This window comes from Uloborus diversus, chromosome 4, assembly GCF_026930045.1.
Source record: "Uloborus diversus isolate 005 chromosome 4, Udiv.v.3.1, whole genome shotgun sequence".
NCBI lineage: Eukaryota > Metazoa > Arthropoda > Arachnida > Araneae > Uloboridae > Uloborus > Uloborus diversus.
In genome coordinates, this window is record NC_072734.1 from 105,115,253 (window position 1) to 105,131,006 (window position 15,754).

The following is a 15,754-nucleotide window of genomic DNA, read 5'->3' on the forward strand; positions in this document are numbered from 1 at the left end:
AATGTAAAATCTTTAGACGATATGAAGTAATTAAAAAGATTAATTTTAGTGCTACCTCGCTGTCAAAATATTTTGCAAACATAGGAGAAACGATGTATGTGGTCTGAAGTTAAAACTCGAAGATTTGTGGGAAAATTATCAAAAGTGTTCAAGTTCAACGTCCTAGGGGCACGTGTTATTATTGACCGATCGAGTTCAAATTTTGCACCGATTACTTTTTATTATAGTGTCACAAAACTAGGGGGCGTCACTTGTTGAATTCCGAAAAAAATTTTTTCCCATATACATAAGGACCACCCTTATATACACGTACAGTGCATGTGCAGAGTCGGACAAAAATTGTGAACTCTTGGTAGCCAGAAAAAAATTGTAGGCTACCAACAAATTATTTATCCGAGTTAATAGGAAAAATCTGAAAGATCTTCTGAAAGAGTCTTTGCTCTAAAACAACTTGTCACCTAGACTTTTTTTTTTCTTAAGTCACCTGTGTGACATGTTGGATCCAGTATATTTGTAGAACTGGTGCCTGACCTGTTACTTTGAGATTTCCCATGCTGAGGAGATCAATTTCAAAGCTGCTTTTTATTTGGCTTTTCTTTGATTAACCTTGTTGTACCAGAAATTGAGCAATCCCTGGTCCAGCACCATCGGAAGTATCGTTTCACTTCGAGGACTTTGTGACTACAGCATATTTAACATGCCCCAGTCACCATCAGCGAACTCGGAACCCTCCAGTTACAAGTCCGAGGTTTTTCTGATCAGGCCTGAGCATATACTTTAAACAGGGGTGTCATAGCGCAGACTGCGCCATTAAATTTTAGGGGCCAGTGAGCATATCGTCACCTCAGAGCAACAGTAGTGTTATTTCTGGAATTAGATAGCTCACTGTTGCTCTGAGCAACGATATACTGAATACTGGGTACAGCACTAGGTATACGAATATATTAAGCTTAAAAGAAACTGTAGACAAATGAATATGAATTGTTTATAAGGTCACCCACTTCTAAGATCAGTTTCAAACAGTCCGGAAGGGTGACCTTATATCGAGATACAGCTCGATTATATCTATTATGATTCATTTTACGACACTATTTTTAAAATTATTGATTAATATATTCAAACTAATTAATATAACTTTCTGAAATATATATTTTTCACGGATAAGTTTGTTTTCTTTCTTCAGAGTCAAGTAATGAGGTTCGGTAGAAAAATCGAATTGGCAGATAAAATGTTATACTTACTATAGTTGGGGCAAACCTAACTCGGCAGTATTGTGAAGGCTAGCCAGATCCTATCTCAGTATTGCATCGTTGCCAGGTTAGGTTTGGCCGAACTATAGCTACCTGAAATACACCGCCAGCTCAGTCATTCCAACCGAGGACTGCAGTTTCGTGCTTATTAGCACTCAACAGCCCGGCATAGGAAGTGACTGAGCTGGAGGTGGAAAACCTCTTAAGGAAGCCAAGAGTGCCAAACAAATTGAGTGCTAATAAGCACAAAAACTGCAGTCCTCGGCTGGAATGACGGAGCTGGCGGTGTATTTCATGCATTTCTGCCTTAGCCCTGGCCAATGGGCGGTAACTTACAGAAATTATAGCTACCTACTTGGCGAATCAGAAGAGATTGAAAATTGTTTTTGAGTTATTGGCTGGCACATTCCATTCTAACATATTTACTACAGACTGCTGCTTGTAAAAATGAAATTATTAATTAAAAAAATTATAGCAAAAAAAAAAAAAAAAATCATGCAGCAGTTTGACAAATTAACTATATATTTAAAGTACAATGCCTAATATCTCTTCAAACCTCGACACAGTGCTTTGAACTACTTATTTTGCTTGCTGTCAGCTTATTTTCCTGTTGCCAAGAAAAAATCTAGTCAAGTATCCTACCGTAGGTAATTTTTTTGTTTTGACGTGTATGTTTATGTCGGGACTCCTGATAGTGTACTCAATAAAAAGTTTATTTGTTACCAAGAGTGTGCACAGGAGAGGGAAGGGACACCCGTGCCCAATAGGGGCCCAATATTTTCAAAACTAGGCTTGGAATATAGAAGTAAACAATATGAAGGGGGGGGGAGGGACGGAAAACTCATTTTGTGATGGGACCGAAAATCTGTGGACGGCCTTGTGTGTTACATATTTTTGATAATGCATTGATACTCTTATCCTTCTTTTGTAATTTAGGTCTCTGACAATAACTGCAAATAATTGGAGTTGTTGAAAGATGGTCAGGTTGTACCTACGATTCTTACGATCTCAAAGTATGAGTGCCAAAGATACTGATGATGACAGCAAAGGAAACTAATAATTCCGCATTTGTGAAAGCAAATAATGTTAGAAATTGTGTAGCACAAATCTGCAATAAATGAGTTTGTACTTGTAATAAATGTTTTGTTTTATTGAAAACAATGTTAACTATGCACTATTGATAAGTTTATATAATTTTGATAAATTTAAAATTAATGGTAGTTATTGTCTAATGAAACATTGCATGGCTAATTACAGGAACTGTTTTTTTTTTTTTTTTTTTTTTTTGGAGGAAGGGGGAGGAGTGTAATTTCTGTGAAGACTGATTTTAAAAAAAAGAATAATTTGAATTTTGACATCTTGAATTCAAATTATGTTTTTCGCAATCATATTTTTTACGTGTGTGCAGGCATGTGTGTGTGTGGGTATTTGTCTCTGTGCAGGCGTGTGTGTGTGGGTATGTGTCTGTGTGCAGGCATGAGTGTGTGGGTATGCATGTAAGTGTGTGTTGTGTAGGCATGCGTGTGTGTATGTAGGATATGGACGCAACCTGGAGACGGTTTTTGCTGGAGGAGCAGCATCGTGAGGCCAGTCGACGGTGGTGCTGGCAGAGGGAGGCGGTGGGAAAATAAAATTACAGCACGCCAAAAACAGTCAAGTGAGAACAAAAAGCAATCGTGATTGCTCAAAAAAAAAAAAAAAAAAAAGTTGTAATGCTATTTACAAAAAAGCAGGAAGTATTTCAAGGTTAAAATATTTTTTTATATCGTTTTGCCGTACTTGGTTATTGATTGCATCTTTCTCTCAATTATACTGCTACTCGTAAATTGCATTTTTTGTCATTTTCTAAACCAAACGTTCTCTCTTTTTTTTTAAAGTAATGTTTCTTATAAAAAAAAAACAATCAGTAAAAAGAAATTTAACAACATTAAATATTTACAGAATACTGAACACTTAACTGTAATTTGTTTCGTAAAAATATTAAATCCAATGATAAAATGAAGTTCTAATTATTTAAAAGGTTACTTTTATACAGAAAACATACATATCATAAGTGTAAAAATAAATCAATAATTTGCAATTAATAACTATTCATTAAATTTCAATATTTCAACTATGCTGTTGCTTTTAATAGATGTAATACACCACTGAACAATCAAAATGTGATTGAAAAGATTTTTTGTTTCAAAGTTTTATGTACAGGGTATCTGTTATATTCAGAGTTTTCAAGTCCATGACTTTCCGTTGACATTTCTCGCAATAATTGTGCTTTGTGAAAATAAAATTGCATCTGAGCTGCGGTTACCCCCCCCCCCCCCCCCCTTCAATATACTTCTAAAAATTCAACTTTAAGCAAAATGTATTGAGCTAAGCTATTATTATAACTAAAAACCAATTAAAGCAACAATTGTTTGTGATGCAAGTTACATGGAAAAAGTAAGATCAATATATTTTTTTGCGATTTACAATGAACCATGAAAATTTAAAATTACAATACATTTTAACTTCATGAGATGAAAAAAATATTTTTTATTCTAAGAAGAAAAAGAACCACACAAATAAATGGTTATGGTTATAAAGTTTCGGTAGCTTTCTAGAAAAAAAAATGTGTGTGTGTCTTTTTTCAGATTTGTATTTAACACTAAAAGATAACTTGCAGATATCCGGAAAAATAAACACGAAACGAGAATGACATGACAAACGTAAACAAGGACAACAGCTGCAGTTACAGGTAACTTCATTCCCTCATTCAATTTTGTGATTGGCTGCCTCGAACTTCCGGCCATATGACGAAACGTCGAGCAAGGAAAACATTCGATTGCAACCCTACGCGTTTCAATCGAACGTCAAAAAGCAAGTTGAAGTGCAAAATTCGAACGATTCCGAAAACGTTCGAATTTGAAGGAGAATTTCGACCGTTCCTGATTCGATCGAACGCGTTTCAGTTGAATTCCCCGCTAAGTCATTTCTGCCTTTATTTATTAAGTATTCAGTGTAACATTACTCTAAAATTTACATGAGGTACTTTTCATTTTGCCTAGTGAAAAGAAAAAGAGAAATAATTTAATTCCATTTCACCAATTGATAACAGCCATTACTTATGAAAAGTGACTACTAAACTTAAATTTTCTGGTTATTGACTACTAATTTAAAATTTAAAATTCCAGATTAACTTATTATAGTGTAAATAGTTCCTCTACTTATAAAGAATGAAGTTTTGGTTGGTGTGCTTGTGTGTTTAAATTTTTTTTTTCATATTTTTTTTTCATTCTTGTTAAGAATAAAAATTTTCCTATCTAGCAGAGAAAGTGGGGAAACATTTCCATTCATTCATGCTGAAAAAGCATAGAAGTTTCCTTTATGTAACGCTTTGTCATACGAACATTTCCAGTATGAAATTTATCCTTTTTCAATACTGATGGCAGCTTTATCATTTAATATTTCTTGCTAAATTTCATGGGAGGGGAGGGGGGGCATGATAAAATGTATAGATGTCGCAGAGTCAATAGATATCAATAGTGCTTTAGTATTACAGTTTGTCTAGACATGAGATTAAGTACAGTCGGACCTCCATACATCGAAGTAGCAAATTGATGGAAAAAAATTCAATATATAGAATTTCGATCTATAGAAACAATCTTATTTTATCCTAAAATTCTTCTAAAACATTAAAATTAAAACTCATCCCTATCACAATTTTCGTGTATGAAACCTAATTTTTAATTTATATGAGCATTGGATTAAATGAAAGTTAATAATTAAAAAAATAACAGAAATTGCATTTTTGTGCTTTCATACATCTTCATTCTTCGGCAATTCAACTTGATCCACAACAATAGGGGATTTTCATTTTGACGATGTAATCGCAAGAAAATAAAAAATCAATCTGCTTAACTTGAATGAGTTTTATTGCAGCTAACAAGACTAGGAATGATAATCAATGGACAAAAGGGCTAACTTGAAACTGATTTTACAATGTTAGTGGTTAGAACTAAGATATTTGAAATAAATTTGAGGGAATTGAAGAACTCCAGAACAAAACAACCAGCTATCTACACACCCCTCAACCCCAGATTCTTTATGAGTTTCGTAGCAACCTTTAGTAAACATAATTTTCTCCCCTAACCTTTATTTTTCATGAGACAAACAATCTAAAGTGGAAAAAAAAATCTTCAAATGTCTCAAAAAAAAATTCGATATGTGGAGATTTTTTCGATAAATAGAAACAATTTTTCTATGTAATGGACATAGAAATTTGTTGGGATTTCGATATATAGAAAATTTGGATATGTGGAAGTTCGATATATAGAGGTTCAACTGTATTCAATTTTTCTGATATTTTTCATTTTTTGTTTGTTTTTGTTTTGTTAATATATTGGTGTAAAAACATTTTAAAGTTAGTTTTGATCTTTTATTAGGTTGCTGGAAACTTCCACATAGCCCCTGGGAAAACGTACAGTCAGCACCATGTTCATGGTACGTATTATTTCTTCTCGTTATTTATAGCAGAGTTGTTTTTATTATTCAATTATTTGATTTCAAAAGGAACATAATTCCTATATATATATATATGAAGAAAGTTGGAAGTTTTTGCTGCAGATTTTCATAAGAATAAGGGGGGGGGGGGGGCATCTTTTTTAAATGAGTGTTGTATGACTTTACCATGGTCAATTTTTTTTTTTTCACTTTTTTTTTGAGAGAGAGAGAGAGAGAAATGTATGAGTACTATTTTTTACATAAACTGCATTTTTCTTTATTAATTTTTGAGTTTTAAAATGGAAGTGACGCTAATTAATGATTTTTAGAACTTGGTTCAACATTATGATCAATGCATAAGTCAGATAATTTGGGTTATCCTTATTTAAATGAGATTCCCTAATCTAGAAAGAGTTGGTTCTTTCTACATTTGATAGATGTTTGTGTAGTTTTTAAACTGTTCATTTGTGTCTTGCTCAAAATTATGTTTGATAACTGAATACTTAAAAAAGTGAATAAAATTGAATATTAAAATGAAAATCTCTAACAGCTCTTTGTGCTAAAGTTTGACCTTTTAAAAAGTAAATTCTTATATCTTTTTCCAAAACAAATGGTATAACAACAACTTTTTTCTTTGGAAATGGGTTTTTTTTATAACTTCCAGACATATATGTTTTGCAATTTTCTCTCTCATTATTTATGACTAATCAGTTACTAAATCTTCAATAGGGGTTAGTATAAACCATATTAGCATCAAGAAATATAAAACTTATTAACTAAAATAGTTAAAACTGAAAATTAAAACTAGTTTCAAGGAAAGAAAAGAAAATTAAAACTTTTTCTAAACCCGGCCTCACTTCACTATGGCTCAGTCTGGTTTTGATTATAAGGGAAGTAAATTAAAGTATTCCAGTGAACATAGATTCACCGAGAAAACAGAACATTTAATTTAATACATTACTTTGTGTTGCTGTTGCTTGAGTTTGCAGTGAAATGAAAGTAAAAAATAAATCAATATTTTTCACTAAAAATGTGAAAATCATTTTATATTGCATAGATAGTAAATGTACTATATTTTTTTGTTTGTCTGTTTTCTACATATTCTTAAAAACCAGATTTTTACTGATTTTTGTGCTTGCAACATAAAACTACCCATGAGAGAGAAAAATTTTTCAATCCATTCAAACCCCAAATTTGCAAAAGTTGTCCTTGTATTTTATTTCGACAGCAATACCAAATGCAAAGCGTGTTTGAAATTGCTCTTCATTGAACTTAAAATCCTTATGTGTACAAATAATGGCTATTCTTGGTAGTACTGTCAAACCTTGATATCTCGAACCTCCTTATCTCAAAATCCTTGATATCTTTAAAAAAAAAAAAAAAAAAAACCCCAGCATTTTCTATAAAAACCCCTATGTATTTTCTATAGTTACCTCAAATTTATTTTTCGAAACCCTTGATATGTTGAAATTTTCGCACAGAAGCAAGTTTCAATTGTCGTTTTTCTTTGGCAATGTTCATAGTGAAACCAATTCCAGAGACAATTGCTTAACGTTTTCGTCCCTTTTCTTAGAAATTTTGTGAATAGGGGACTGGGGCAAGATAATAGGGGAGTGTTGGTATGAGAGGGTGCTGCAGGACATAAAACTGGTCAGTAAAAGTGGTTAGTCCAAACTTAAATCCAATGTTAAGCGCATGGCATTATCAAGGACGGATGCAAGGGGGGGGGTGATAGCCTCTCCCTTGAGGGCCCTGCGCCGATAATTTCTCCGAATTGAGGTCCAAAAACGATAGTGTAGGCCATCTTTGACATGACTTTAAGGAAAGAAATATGGTTCAAATCTCCCTCCCGGAAACTTTTTGGAAGAAAAATTTCAAAAGGGCAATTTTAAACGGTCTTTGTGTGCTATAACTACGTTGGTTTTCTCCAGTTATTTCTCAGCATAGGGTTATTTCTCGCTCTTTGGTGATGTTTGGAGGCCTTCCGCCAGGCATTTTTCAAAATTTAAATCTTGAAAGATAAGATTGTATGTATATGGGGTAGTGTTAGGGGAAGGAACGGGTTCAGTGACTTTCCTCTGGTAGTTTTGCAAATCTGATGTTCCAAAAGGCGAAATTTTAGACGACCTTCAATGATATTAGGAGGAGGGGGATCTGAAACTTTTTGCCGGAATTATTACAAGATTGAGTTTATAAAACGTTTAGAGTAGCTGTATATCAGATATGTTGGAGAGGTAATGGTAAAAAAAACAATAGCCTACCCCTTGATAAATTTCTGGATCCGCCCTTGGGCAACATTGGGCACCAAAATTAAGCTGGAAGCCAATATTTTTTCGCCCCAGGAATAACTTGATATTTACCATGGAAAACCATATGTTTGAAGTAACTAGCGGTAATGGAAACACAATTTCATAATTTCATTTGTAACTGTGTTTCTCAACCTTAAAAAAAATTCATAAATTAAAAAGTGTTTGTAATTATAGAACACCCTATTTTTTAGTTTCCCATTCGTATTTTACTGTGAATTGTATTTTATGCTTGTATCTACATTTTCGGGACAGAAGGTAGTTTTTGTACATGCAAAAATATTTGCTTATTAGTAAAATTAACAGTCTGCTAAATGTGTTGTGAGTTTACCAAAAGGTGTTTTAACTATAAACTAACAGAAATAAGTGTATAATTTATACATTTTTTCCACTTTGTATTTCCTAATTTTAGAATGTGTGTTACAGTGAAACCTGTGTAAGTTGACCACTTGCAGTGCATTACTTTTGCAGTCAACTTAAATAGGTGGTCAACTTATAGAGGTTGAATTATATGATAAAATCTAATTCTGTGCCCGAAAATAGCGGTCAACTTAACAGGTTTTACTGTAATAGTGAAAAGTAGGGGTGCAATGAGAAAAAATTCTAATTCTTCGAAGGGTGTTATAGAGGAGATGGAAAAGTTAGGGAACCCCTGCTGTATATATGCTATTCCGAGTGTGAATACAAGGATACAACTGATGTGCACATGGAAGTTATTGTGATTTTAGATAATTTATAATCATTTTTTCATTCTGGAAGCTTTTATTTTTCATTATTGAAATGATTTACTGTCGGCTCTCTGTTTAACGACTTTCAAGGGACCACAAAAAATCGTCCTTAAGTAGAAAGCGTCCTTAAATAGAATGATTTTAACTCTATGGCAGACCAAATGGGTCATTAATATAGTTATCTTAATATATAATAATCTTCTGTGCGGACGTTTGTCACCATAAGGCTTTTAAACGGCTGGACCGATTTTGATCAACTTTTTTGTGTGTAATTAAGTAGTGGCAAGCATGGTTTCGAAGCGCGATGGATAGAATCGGAAACGTTTTTGTTAATTAATTAATTTAAAACATTGGATGGTTATATCTCCCAAATGATTAATATTTATCTTAACCTATTGTTGAGCGAGAACTGAAATAAATATTTAACCCGTTGCCAAAGGACAATAAGAAAGCCAGCTCCGCTTTTTGTAATAAAATTTCCTACTGCGATATGTCATTTGAGAATAGATAAATGAGAGAGAGAGAGTGAAGCCTTCATTTCTTGAAAGCAACGATTTTATGTCCTGAGATGTATTTTAAAGTAAAGTACCGGAAGGTTCACGCAATATGTTCTGTCGTCGTAGTTGAACCATGTGACCAGATCGGTGCTTTAGGTTTTCCTAACCAAATAACCAGAAAGTACCGTACCTAGCAACATTTGTTTCTCGGCTCAAATCCATCTGAGTTTTGGCACCAATGTCAAGAATACTTTAAGGATTATCTAACTAATCAGTACATTATTAAAAGAAAAGATTATGGAATTTAAAGACGAAACAAATTTTATTTTCGTCCAGATAAATTACAACAGATTAGAACAGAGTAGTTCTGTACGCAAAAGATCAGCGTAGTGGAAGATCTTTATCTTTCGTGGAAAGAATAAATTAGGCAATGTATGAAGATTTAAAAGTTTTTGTTCAAAAGATCAGACTGCTAACCGGTCGTAGTTGGCTTCGCCCACTCATCGGATGGATTACAGTAACGTGGTGGCATGACGACTTTGGCTATAAACAATAGAGTTGCGTGATCATTTGTTTACATTTTAAAGCTACTGTTAATGTAATTTATTGTATTTTTTGTTTATTTGGCGAAATATTTCAAATTGCAAAGAATTGCTTTTTGTTTTTAGTCATTTCAATTGAAGAATATGTTTTTTTTACACCAGGAGGGGGGGGGGTGGAGGGATGAGTGATTTTTGCTTAATCAGAGAATTGTTTTTACCTTTATCATTTTTTTAAACGATATCTTTTCCATTGTTTTATTCTTTTTCATATGGGGGATGTTGCTGCGGGATTTCCCGTTTGTTGTAGATAGGGTAGTTAATTTTTTACACCTAATATCTGACTACGCTTTTTATCCTTTGAGTATGGCTGAAAGAACAAACCATCAAGTACAGGAGAAAAAATAGTTAATAAAATAACTACCCAGTGGGCATTAGATAAATCAAGTTGTAATAAATATACGTATTCTGACACCCAGCAGCTATAAACATTTTCTTTTTACTTATTTTTTTCCACAAAACGGTTCACACACTGATAGTTAATTGAAATTTTTTAACTTTTCAATTTACAAAGTTTGAACAGAACAACATCTCCTCTAGTATAAGTTAAATATAGTTAAAGTCGTTAAATAGAGCGTCCTTAAACAGAGAGCCAACTGTATTTTGTAACCTGGTTTGCTATATGAGTTTTATTTTAAATGCTTTACCTAAACACTTTTTTAAAGGTCTTACAAATTGCTCATATTTTATTTCTTGTATTTTTAGTTCATGATCTGCAACCCTTTTCTGCTAGTCAAGTAAGTCTTGTGCCATTATATATTTATTTGTATGCTTAGAATTTTCTTTTTGAAATATAGTGTTTGTAATAAGGTATTTGTCAAATGTTCATTGAAAGTAAACTAAAATTTCTACTACATTAAGTAAAAATCTATGTTTTGCAACATCAAAGTAGTATATGTTTTGCCAATTAAATTAAAAATTTAAAAAAAAAAAAAAAAAACACTGACTGAGTCGCAAATGTAGAATCAAAAATGAATATTGAAAATACTTTTAAAAGCCTTGTACTATTAAAAATCAAATGAAAGTATTTTGTTTGTTAACAAATAGAAACTGGCCAACAATGAATTCAGTTACCAATAACTTGAATAAGGGCTTAGCCGTATTTAAAATCTGCTTTAAAAAAGCATTATAATTCTAATTCTGTATAACATGGAAGATCCAAACTCATTCTATCAGACACAGAAAAAAATGCTCTTTATTTTGGTACTAAATCTTAGAATTTTTAAATGTGTTTTCACTGCAAAAATCGCAAAAAACTTTTTTGAGGTTTTTAATTAATATCTTCCTCAATTAATGTCATCCGAAGACCCAACCTAACAAAGAACATTCTTGATCAACTCCCCTTTTAAATAAAATGTTTTTTTTTTTTTCAAAATCAGTCCATCTTTTTAGGCGCTAGAATGCCACAGACAGATACACAGACGTGTCAAACTTATAACCCCCTTCCTTTGTGTTTCGGGGTTGATTTAACTTAAGCTATCTTAAGCTAACTTTTTTGTTTTTCCGATTCAGTTAATGTCCCTGTGCATTTTTCAATCAATTTGAAAGTTGCAAGTTCATTTAACATACAAGCTATCTTAAGCTGACTTATTTGGTTTATAATTTCAATAGTATTTATACTTAACCTGAATTTAGTTATTGTTAAATTATTGGTAGTTACTTATTTTAGGAAAATATTAAAATTTAAATTTGTGATAGTTCAACTAGATGTACAATTATGTGCATGCATGCACAAACACATGCACATATACATGTACAGCAACCCCTTATTGCATTGTGCCTCATTATATTGCTCATTTGAATACAGTGAAACTTCAATAAGTCGGAAGTTGCAGGGAAAGCGGAAAAATTTCGAGTTGTCGAAAATTCGGCTGATTGAAAACAAAAACAAACCTATAGAATAAAATAAAATACTACCACTGACATTTTTGTTTTTAGTAAAACCCATTTAAAGTTGCGGTCCTAGATAGGCTTTCATTGAAAAGATTTTCTAAACTGTATAGCAGCACTTACCAAGGCTACTAGCATTAGGTCTTGCAGCAAAACAAAGGAGAAATTCACTTACCATTTGTACAGGTTATCTGAAATTTTTTAATTTTATGACTTATATCCCTTTGCTTCTCATTTTCTCAATTACATATAATTTGTTCGATTGTTCAGTTATTCTGTGTTATAAACTTTTGATCCACTCCACTTGAAGTTGCACTCAATGAATATTAGCATTTTTTTGTGACCAACTTTCTGAAGTTGTAAAATTATCATATTTATTTTTCCCCAGCATGTTCAAATGTTATCTATATACCAGGGCAAATCAAAAAGTCTTCGCGCCTATTTTTTATATGCCAAAAACAGGTACATACAGGTATTTACATCTGTACGTAGTGTACTACGTATCTTACATTATTTCTCCACATAGTCACCACACCGGTTCAGGCATTTTTCCCATCGCAGCACTAAATTAGAGATCCCCCTGTGGTAAATTCTTCCGGCTGCCTGTGGAACGACAGTAAGACCACGTTCTTGGCTTCTTTGTCGCATGTGAATCTCTGTTCTGCCAGAAACTTCTTCAGTAGACCGAAAATGTGAAAATCATTAGGGCAAGGTCTAGGCTGTAGGTGACACTGTGAATTGCTATGGGTTTTTGTCCATTGCTCCATACAAAACGAATAACACTTCGCTGCTCATAAGTTGTGGACGTCTGTAAAACAGCTGTCATCTTAAATGACTGATAGCAGCTCTGCTTTTCCGAGCAAAAAGCAGATATGACTGGAATGGTTCAAGGAACTGTCACTGCTGGGAATGTATATGTTTTCTTTGCATTCACAGCCATATTTTGGCTGAAAAAAAAAATAAGCACAAAGACTTTATCATTTTCCCTCGTAAATATAGTCAGACCCCGATTTAAACGAACCTCTATTTAACTAATTTTGCGATTTCGCAAATTTTTCTTTTTCCCCGACGAAAATGAAGTCAAAACCCTCTATTTGCCGAATAATAAACTCTGATTTAAGGAATTAGTTAAACAACCGATTTTTTTTTAAATTAATTTCAGTTAGGTAGGTGTTTTTCAAATATTATATCCACATTGTCCGAAACAGAAGGAGACTTTTCTTGGAGTCGGCAATTTTTGACAGGAGAGGAGGCAACCAACAAATAGTGATTCTGATGCAAAAAGCGATAATGAAACTCTCATTAAAACTTACTTTTTTTTCAAATGATTTTTTACATGGCCTGGAAACTAAAAACATATCAGATGCAGCAGGCTGCAAATGACACAGTATTTTCTTCTCTCCATAAAGTCAAAACAGAACTATTTCGAGTCAAGAAAATTGTCAAACATCTATTACTCAGTAGTTTAAAATGTGAAATTTAAATTGTGGAATGCTGAATAAAAAGTGTGCACTTTGTAATTATGGATATTCTTGCACAGTTGCATGATAGGGATTTTAGATAAGGTAAGTGCAAATTGAAAAAAAAAAACCCTTTTCACATCCCGATATTACGAATAACCCTGATTTAACGTATAAAAGTTTCGGTCCCAATGAATTCCTTAAATCGGGTTCCAACTCGAATTTTGAAGTAACCAATATTTTTGTGTGACAAGTATCAATGTAGTACTTTTTTTTCTTTAATTGCATTTAATTTGTTTAAATATTAGTGTGCAATTTTACTTTTTGAAATCTTTTTAGTTTAACTTAACGCACAGAATAAGGCATTTATCATTTGGGAAAAATATACCTGGAAAAACGAATCCACTTGATGGCACAATGCAAGTTGCAGATAAAGGTAAGTTCATAACTTTTTTTTAATACTAAAATAATAACAACAACAACAACAACAACTGATGTTTCCTTGTTGGTTTAATTTAAAGTATTTGACCTAAACATTCAGGTATTCACAATATTGTGTTTTGAGCAATTGATATTTAATATTTGTGCATAAATGGCCAGTGCATCAAAAGATTATGGCATCAAACTAGGTGTGTGTGTAACCTCAGGTGTGTGGAGAGTGTTTGATTTACACTTTTTTTTTAATGACTTTTTTTTTATTTCTTTTTTTGGAAAATTGGACTATATTACTGAATTTTAAGGTTATAATTGATTAAATGACCTTTTCCAAAAAATTGAGCCCATAGGCTGAAAAGCAGGATGAATGGCTACATTGCAATGGGTAGGTAAAGAGCAGTAACTGCAAATTTTTCATTTTTCATTGTTTTGCATTTTTGTCATCTATTGTATCAGACCTTGAAGAGTTCCTATTTTTCCTACTTTTTCCTACTTTTCAGATCTCTCTCCTTATTTTCCTACTTTTTCCCCTACTTTTTCCTTTTTTTTCCTACTTTTTCTTTCTTTAGTATAGAACTTTTAATTGTGCATTGATTCTTATTTTTACAACGCCGCACCGATAATTTTCTGCATGTTTCAATTTTGAAAAGCAAAAGAAGCAAGCAGATCCTGAGCTTTTCATTGACTGACTACATTAATTTCTGGAAAGAACAAGAACACTGCGGCGTTTGCCTGTTTAAAAGTTAATTTTTCGTAAGTAACTTTTTTGCCGTTGCGGCGTTTACGATCGACTTTTCTTTTTATCGCCCCGACTTCAGCCTACTGTTTTAACGAAACTAAAAAAAAAAAAAAAAGACACTGACACATTCTGATGCAATTATATATTATTTACTCGTCAATTACAAGCTTTAGTTAAAGCAAACGGCCGACTGTTCAAAAAGTTTGGGAAAAGCCGAATTTCCTAATTGGCAAATTGTTTGTATGACTACAAGTGAAATGGAGCTCTATTTAAACAGAAAGGCAAAAAAGGAAAATAAGGAAGCAAAAAATGAAAAATTTGTACACTGTACATATTTTATTAATGTTAGTGCAAAATAAAATCGACAGACAACAGAAATTGGCAAAAACGGACCACTTCAAAAATAATCGTGGAAACTAACTTTTTTCGTACATAAATGTGATTATTGTTCATTCTAAATCGTAAACATTATTATAAAATTCATTAAATTTAATTTTCTTTCCTTGCAAAGAGTGTATTTGCAAAAAAAAGTGGCAAAACCTGGATGGGCAAAACATTCCCAATTTTTGGAGAAAAATCGGAAATCAATTTAAATGGGAGATTCTGTTTTTATTTCTTCACATTTTTAAAAGTTGATTGATAGAGCCACAAGCGAATATGTATTTTTTTTTCTTTTTAATGAGTATTTTCTACTCTGATATATCATCAATATCGAGGAGTTGCTCATCATTCTTATGTGCTGGGTTTATGGCAATGGGGTATTTCTGAACATTTAAAAAAATTTTTCAAAGACTCTTACTCCTTTTGGGGTGCGGCAATTATACCGATGGGGCGCATCTACTGTAAGTTATTGTACTTAGTGCTTCTGATCAAAGGGTGGGGGGAGAAAGAGATATATGTAGGCATTTGATGCCAGTGGGGGCCCCCTCCCTCACTCTCAATTTCGTGAACAATTTCCGAATGAATATTTTTGTTGTATGGTGAGAATTGAGAGAAACTACATTCTTTCCCTTTTATGCACAGAGAAACATTAGAAACTGATCTTTGTCTTTGATAAAAATGTTATGATTACCATGCATGGATGTTTCCTTTTTTTTTTTTGGTGACAAAAATTTTTGAACAAGAGGGAGATAAAAATCACCAAACCATTAAAACAATATTCTTTTTTATTGCTTGATTAAAATTAAAACTTGCCGTAACATTGATTCCCCCCCCCCCCGGCCGTAACATTGATCCCCCCCCCCCCCCCGAGGTGGCTAGCGAAGGATGTATACTAAATGCAAATTTTATCTGAAAACAACAAAAAGTGCCCAAACTTTTATAGTTAAGCATTAATTTTCCAAAGCCAGGGAGGTAAGAAATTGACCCCACTGA

At 32.9% G+C, this 15,754-nt stretch overlaps 1 protein-coding gene across 1 annotated transcript in view; it reads left to right on the forward strand.

Moving 5' to 3' along the window:
* The window catches only part of LOC129219678 (endoplasmic reticulum-Golgi intermediate compartment protein 3-like), a 60,689-nt gene that overhangs the window by 15,882 nt on the left and 29,053 nt on the right, over positions 1-15,754 (forward strand). Inside the window, exons 7-9 of the mRNA XM_054853954.1 lie at positions 5,669-5,726; positions 10,562-10,593; positions 13,546-13,642. Coding sequence (XP_054709929.1) covers positions 5,669-5,726; positions 10,562-10,593; positions 13,546-13,642 — 187 coding nt within the window. The remainder of the gene's footprint in view (positions 1-5,668; positions 5,727-10,561; positions 10,594-13,545; positions 13,643-15,754) is intronic.